Below are 7,500 nucleotides of genomic sequence, written 5' to 3' on the forward strand. Positions count from 1 at the left end.
ATATGTATATATATATATATATGTATATATATATATATATATATATATATATATATATATATATATATATATATATATCTAGAAAGCGGCTTTCGGTGTAAGGCATGATCTAGAGATAAGGTGGTGATATATGAATGATTAAGTCTATTCTATAGATTCCGTTTTATATTCAAAGTTTCGTAGAATTTCTTGTTGTAGTGTAACTATGGTGTTCGCTTTTTGCTATAACGATAGAATAAATGTAGAGGAATGATAATAGTTTCTCTAACCAAAGTGAAAATTGGCTTTTAGGCCTATTTAGGCATGTTATTTTACGTTCACAAAAAAAAAAAAAAATAGAATTCGAAGACAGCATCTCCCCGACAAACTGAGATCTATTCCAGAAGGCTAAAACTACTGCCAGATCTTTGATTAGAAAGCATCTATAACATTTACAATGCTTACAGAAGGCTTAAATCACTGTTAGATATTTCCATATATTGTTGTGAAAATGAGGAGGAAGATTTGACCCATTTTAGGAATATAGAAAAGAAAAGAATGAATTAAGTGAGCTTCAATAAACCTACGAAGAAGACCTAAAGAAATAATAGAATCCTTTTTTTTCAGTGAAACAAATTTACGAAAGAAAAAGAAATATCAAAACTGATGTGGAGGAAAAGACAAATCAGTATAAACGGAGGATAAACTATCGAGCCACTGATATGTCTTTTTTTTTTTTTTTTTTTTTTTAGTTTATTTATGAAATATCTGTATTAATTTTGTTACTGGTTTTGAGATATTTTATTAATTGTAAATTATTACTCATATCGTTTATCTATTCCCTTATTACTTTCCTCGCTGGGCTATTTTTCCCTGTTGGAGCCCTTGGGCTTATAGCATTTTGCTTTTCCAATTAGTGATGTAGCAATCTTCGGTGCAATATAGGAGCCTGGAGCCCTCCGGAGAATTGGTGATTCCGAAATGTCTCCAGGAATTTGAAAGTCTCCGAAGGCCTCCGGGCTCCCATATTGCATCGAAGATTATTATTATTATTATTATTATTATTATTATTATTATTATTATTATTATTATTATTATTATTATTATTATTATTATTATTATTTAACACCGTCTTCCGAATAGAGAGGAGAGAAATGTCCGGGAACTCTGTCGATGGAGTTGGTGATTCCAAATTGTCTGCAGGAATTTGAGTCTCCAGAGAGATAGTATAGCGGCAACAGTCATTTTCTCAAAATAATGCTGATAGAGGCCCCAGTATCTGTGTTATTGAACATGATTTTCAAAGTAAACGAAGCGATTTCAGTGTTTATGGATATCATCGGGACCCTTAAAGGAAGATTCAACAGGCCTCAAAAGGCAGATTCGGCCCTTCTGGAGCAGAATCTCTCTTGCGAGGACATGGCGTTACAACTACAGGTACAGCTGCGAACTTTCCAGGAGTCGCGGGTCTTCAAATGGTTTTCGTGGCTACTCCCAGAGGCGCCGCGATTTGAAGACTGCCCTGCAGTCGCCTCTCAGGATGGATTCCTCGGCAGGTGGCTGCGGCGCTGTCCTTGGATTGGGGGCTTGTGGAAAGCCCGCGAGGAACTACAGCGGTGCGAACTTGGACTGCGCCAGATGGAGAGAGAAGCATTAAGATTCAAAGATGAATTGAAATCTACGTGGTTCGTTGGCAAGCTTCTCTCCGAATTTGACTTGGGAGAAAGGAAGGAAGAAGCCCTTTCGATTGGAAACAAGAACTTCTACATCGGTATGGCTGCTGCTTCCGTCATACTCGGCGGAATTATGCTTGCCAGGAGGAGGATGGCTGGAGAAGATGTGGACAACAGCTCTTTGGAAGAATATGTTCCAGAAATAGAGCACGTATACGAAGATCTGTTGGACGGAAATGAACTGAAAATGGAAACCGAAGATCAGACTACTCTCTTGCAAAATCTCGAGGATGAAAATGATAAGTTACAAGGACAAATTAAAGAAATGGGAAGAATGGTAGAAATGAACGAAAACCTGCAAAATGAACAAGTAAAGGAATTGAAAAAGGAGGTAGTTGAATTGAAGGCAGAAAAAGATAAACTGGAATCTGAATATGTCGAAAAGACCTTCAGATGAAGGAACATGAAAATTTGCTGGAAATTCTCAGAAAGGAAATTGAAGAAATGAAGAAAGAACAAACTAAGAACAGAGAACAAGTCAACGAATTGAAAAATGAAGTTGTTGAATTGAAGGCAGAAAAAGATAAACTGGAATCTGAATGTGTCGAAAAAGACCTTCAGATGAAGGAACATGAAAATTTGTTTGAAATTCTTAAAAATGAGACTGAAGAAATGAAGAAAGAACAAATTAAGGAAAGAGAACAAGTCAACGAATTGAAAAGTGAAGTTGTTCAATTAAAGGCAGAAAAAAATAAACTGGAATCTGAATATGTCGAAAAGACCTTCAGATGAAGGAACATGAAAATTTGCTGGAAATTCTCAGAAAGGAAATTGAAGAAATGAAGAAAGAACAAACTAAGAATAGAGAACAAGTCAACGAATTGAAAAATGGAGTTGTTGAATTGAAGGCAGAAAAAGATAAACTGGAATCTGAATGTGTCGAAAAAAGACCTTCAGATGAAGGAACATGAAAATTTGTTTGAAATTCTCAAAAATGAGACTGAAGAAATGAAGAAACAACAAACTGAGAAAACGCAACAATTAAAGGAATTGAAAAATGAAGTTGTTGAATTGAAGGCAGAAAAAAATAAACTGGAATCTGAATGCGTCGTAAAAGACCTTCAGATGAAGGAACATGAAAATTTGTTTGAAATTCTCAAAAAAGAGAATGAAGAAATGAAGAAAGAACAAATTAAGGAAAGAGAACAAGTCAACGAATTGAAAAGTGAAGTTGTCCAATTGAAGGCAGAAAATAATAAACTGGAATCTGAATGTGTCGAAAAAGACCGTCAGATGAAGGAACATGAAAATTGGTTTGAAATTCTCAAAAAAGAGACTGAAGAAATGAAGAAACAACAAACTGAAAAAAAAACAGAACAATTGAAGGAATTGAAAAATGAAGTTGACGAACTAAAGGAAGAAAGAGAGAAAGTTAGATCTGATATGGTGAATGATTACGAAAAACTGAAATTTGTGTGCAAAATAAAAGACCTTGAAATAGAGCAAGAAAAAAGGAATGTGAAAAAGTTTAAAAATGAAAATGAAGAAATGAAGAAAAATCAAATTGAGAAAACAGAAAATCTAAATAAATTGAAAAATGAAGTAGGTGAATTGAAGGCAGAAAAGACAAAATTGGAATCTGAATGTGTCGAAAAAGACCTTCAGACGAAGAAACTGGAAAATTTGCTCGAAAGTCTCTAAAATGAAAATGAGAAAGTGATGAGAAATCAAGATGAAAAAACAGAAAACCTAAATAAATTGAAAAATGAAGTAGGTAAATTGAAGGCAGAAAAACAGAAATTGGAAGCTAAATGTGTCCGAAAAGAGCTTCAGATGAAGAAACTGGAAAATTGGCTGGAAAGTCTCAGAAAGGAAAATCAAAGTGGAAATAAATGGAAACGTGAAGTTGAAGAACTGAAGGAGGAAAAGGAGAAACTTGAAGCTAACATGGTGAAAGATTATGAAAAACTAGAATTTGCCTGCAAAATAAAAGACCTCGAGATAATGGAACAAAAACTGATTGCCGAAAAGTCTGAAAGTGAAAATAAAGAAATGAAGAAGGCGCAACTGAATAAATTGAGAAGTGAAGTTTGTGAACTGAAAGCAGAAAAGGAGAAGCTGAAAGCTGAGAAGGAGGAAGTTCGTAAATCTGAGAATAAAGATGAACATAAGAGGAAAAGCTTATTGATGGCTGGATTAAATGCGCAGATGAATAACAGGCCCAAAGAGGCAGTAGATATTTTCACCGAAGCCTTGGCTATAGAGACGGACAACAAAGATGGAACGGCTCTTCTGCATGTCCTTCGAGCTGAAGCGAACGCAGCCACTGAGAAGCCTCCTAATATGGATATTGTATTAGACTGCTCCATGGCTATCGAGAAAGGATGTGAAGGATGGAAAGCTTACATGTTACGAGGGAGGTACCTCGTCAAACTCGGCATTTTCGACGCTGCCCTGAAGGATTTTGAAACGGTAAAAATGAAGAAAAATGAGAAATTTTTAAAAATCTTTTAAAGATACTAAAGCATTGCAGAAGGAATGGGAAGACAAAAGACACTATGAGATCCTGGGTTTGGAACAGACAGCTACGAAGGCAGAAATTATAAAATCCTTCAGGGACCTGTCTATGGCATTCCACCCAGACAGACATCGGGAGAAACCGGAATTCCTACAGGAGGCATTCGAGGAGAAGTACAAAAAGGTGGTCAACGCTAAACTTATTCTGGTGGACGAAAGGAACCGAAGAGATTATGACGAAGAGCTACGCCATCAGGAGGAATACGAACACTGGGAGAGGAGCGGCGGCCAGTGGTATCGTCAGGAGCCACCAAAGCATCAGCCAGGGCATTGGAACCACGGGCGGCAGTACAATCAAGGACGCCCAAGATGGGAAGACCATAGGCAGTACAATCAAGGACCAAGAAGGGACCAACATCGTCAGGGGAACGACCACCAATACTATTATTAAGGATATCGCAATGTGTAAAGGATGATCATTGCAGTTTGGTGCAGCGAACATGAAAAAAAAAAAAGTAAATGAAAATTGAAAAATCCAAAAAAAAATGGAAAAAAAATCCAAAAAAAAGAAAAAAATCCAAAAAATAGAAATTAAAAAATCCAAAAAAATTAAAACCAAAAAATCCAAAAAAAATGTATATATATATATATATATATATATATATATATATATATATATATATATATATATATATTATAGTTGAAACATATTCTTAGTATAAGTTTCAGTTTAATTTTTCGGTTTAGTGCTGTGAACATAGGGAAAAAAATAAAAAGATAGAAAACAAATAAAAACATATAATGGAAAAATATTTTTAGTATAAGTTTCAGTTGAGGTTTGTAGTTTAGTGATGTGAACAGGAAAAAAAAATATGTATAGTGGAAACTTTTCAGAATAAGTTTCAGTTGAGTTTTAGTTTAGTTTAGTTTTAGTTTAGTTTAGTTTTTAGCATTAGTTTAGTTTTGTAAGGAAACAGTTTTTCTGTAGTAGCTATTCGGCAGAGGGAAGAAGTCACACTTGTTTTAGATTGCACTGTTCCTTGATGAAGATTCACCTGTACTTTTTCTTTGCCAGGTGGACAGATGCAGAATAAAACATGTCTGACTTCTTTTAGTACGCTGTGTACCCTCAAGAAGATTCCATTGTACTGGTGTAGTGGAACAGGAATATGTGTACTGCTCTGAACATATGAAAAAATATAAAATCCAAACAAATAAGGTGTATTCCAGCCCTCCAGATAAAAACCGAATAATTTACAAGATGGACTCAGCAGAGGGAAGAAGTCACTCGTTTTGCATTGCACTGTTCCTTGATAAAGATTCACTTGTTCTGTTTCTTAGTCAGGTGGACAGATGCAGAAGAAACAAGTCTGACTTCTTTAAATACGATGTGTCCCCTCACGAAGATTCAATTCTGGAATAGTAGATCAAGAATATGTTTAGCGCTGTGAACATAGAAGAAGGGGAAAAAAAAAAAAAAAAAGGTGGATTCCAGCCCTCCAGATACAAACCGAATAATTTACAAGATAGGCTCAGCAGAGGGAAGAAGTCACTTGTTTTAGATTGCACTGTTCCTTGATAAAGATTCACTTGTACTGTTTCTTTATCAGGTGGACAGATGAAGAAGAAATAAGTCTGACTTCTTTAAATACGCTGTGTCCCCTCAAGAAGATTCAATTCTTCTGGAATATTAGATCAAGAATATGTCTAGCACTGTGAACTTAGGCAAAAATAAAAAAAAAAAATGTGGATTCCAGCCCTCCAGATACAAAGTGAATAATTTACAAGATGGATTCAGCAGAGGGAAGAAGTCACACTTGTTTTAGATTGCACTGTTCCGTGATGAGATCCACTTGTACTTCTTCTTTGTCAGGTGGACAGATGCAGAAGAAACAAGTCTGACTTCTTTAAGGATGCTGTGTCTTCTCAAGAAAATTCAATTGTTCCTGGAATAGTGAATCAAGAATATATTTCGGGCTGTGAACACAGAAAAAATAGGAAATTAAAAAAATACATAAAAATGAAAATTCCAAATAAAATATAATAAACAAAATAAAATATGGAGTCTGGCCTTCCAGATGCAAATGGAATAATGTACAAGATGGAGTCAGCAGAGGGAAGAAGTCACACTTGTTTTGGATTGCAGTGTTCCTTGATAAAGATTCACTTGTACTGCCTCTTTGTCAGGTGGACAGATGCAGAAGAAACGAGTCTGACTTCTTTAGGACGCTGTGTCCCCTCAAGAATATTCCATTATCCTGGGATAGTTGATCAGGAATATGTTTATTGCTGTGAACATATGAAAAAATATAAAATCCAAACAAATAAAGTGTATTCCAGCCCTCAAGATAAAAACCAAATAATTTACAAGATGGACTCAGCAGAGGGAAGAAGTCACTTGTTTTGGATTGCACTGTTCCTTGACAAAGATTCACTTGTACTGTTTCTTTATCAGGTGGACAAATGAAGAAGAAACAAGTCTGACTTGCTATAGGACGCTGTGTCCCCTCAAGAAGATTCTATTGTTCTGGAATAGTGAACCAGGAACATGTTAAGGGCATTGAACATAGGAAAAAAAAAATATAAAATCCAAACAAATCAGGTGGATTCCAGCCCTCCAGATGCAAATGAAATAATCTACAAGGTGGATTCAGAAGAGGGAAGAAGTCACACTTGGTTTGGTATTGTCCTGTTCCTTGACAAAGATCTTTTCCCATTTCTATGCGGGGTTGATGTTTCTGGCCAGCTTTCTCCATCTAGCATTAATTTTATTCTGATAATATTCACTGTCCTTATTCGTTTTGGCAATTTTTTTTTCATGGCCGGGTGCCTTTCCTGCTGCCAACCCTCTCCATTTACCTGGGCTTGGGACTGGCACCAAGTTGAGGCTGGCTTCCCCCCCCCCCCCTCCGTGGCTGGGTTATTTTGTTTTGCACTATTCCTTGATAAAGATTCACTTGTACTCTCTATTTGTCTGGTGGACAGATGCAGAAGAAACAAGTCTGACTTCTTTTAGAACGCTGTGTCCCCTCAAGAATATTCCATTATCCTGGAATAGTTGATCAGGAATGTTTATTGCTGTGAACATATGAAAAAATATAAAATCCAAACAAATCAGGTGGATTCCAGCCCTCCAGATGCAAATGAAATAATCTACAAGGTGGATTCAGAAGAGGGAAGAAGTCACACTTGGTTTGGTATTGTCCTGTTCCTTGAGAAAGATTCACTTGTACTGTTTTTTTTATCAGGTGGACAGATGTAGAAGAAACAAGTCTGACTTCTTTTAGTATGCTGTGTCTTCTCAAGAAGATTCCATGGTAATGATATAGTG

At 36.0% G+C, this 7,500-nt stretch overlaps 1 protein-coding gene across 1 annotated transcript; it reads left to right on the forward strand.

Annotated features, from left to right (window-relative positions):
* The first annotated feature begins 3,371 nt into the window (after positions 1 to 3,371).
* LOC137646608 (protein Spindly-B-like) lies at positions 3,372 to 4,620 on the forward strand. The gene is made up of 2 exons (XM_068379716.1): positions 3,372 to 4,124; positions 4,234 to 4,620. The coding sequence occupies exons 1-2, from the start codon at positions 3,372 to 3,374 to the stop codon at positions 4,618 to 4,620; spliced, it is 1,140 nt and encodes a 379-aa protein (XP_068235817.1).
* The last annotated feature ends 2,880 nt before the right edge of the window (positions 4,621 to 7,500 follow it).

The sequence above is a fragment of the Palaemon carinicauda genome, chromosome 9 (genome assembly GCF_036898095.1).
Source record: "Palaemon carinicauda isolate YSFRI2023 chromosome 9, ASM3689809v2, whole genome shotgun sequence".
Classification (NCBI taxonomy): Eukaryota; Metazoa; Arthropoda; class Malacostraca; order Decapoda; family Palaemonidae; genus Palaemon; species Palaemon carinicauda.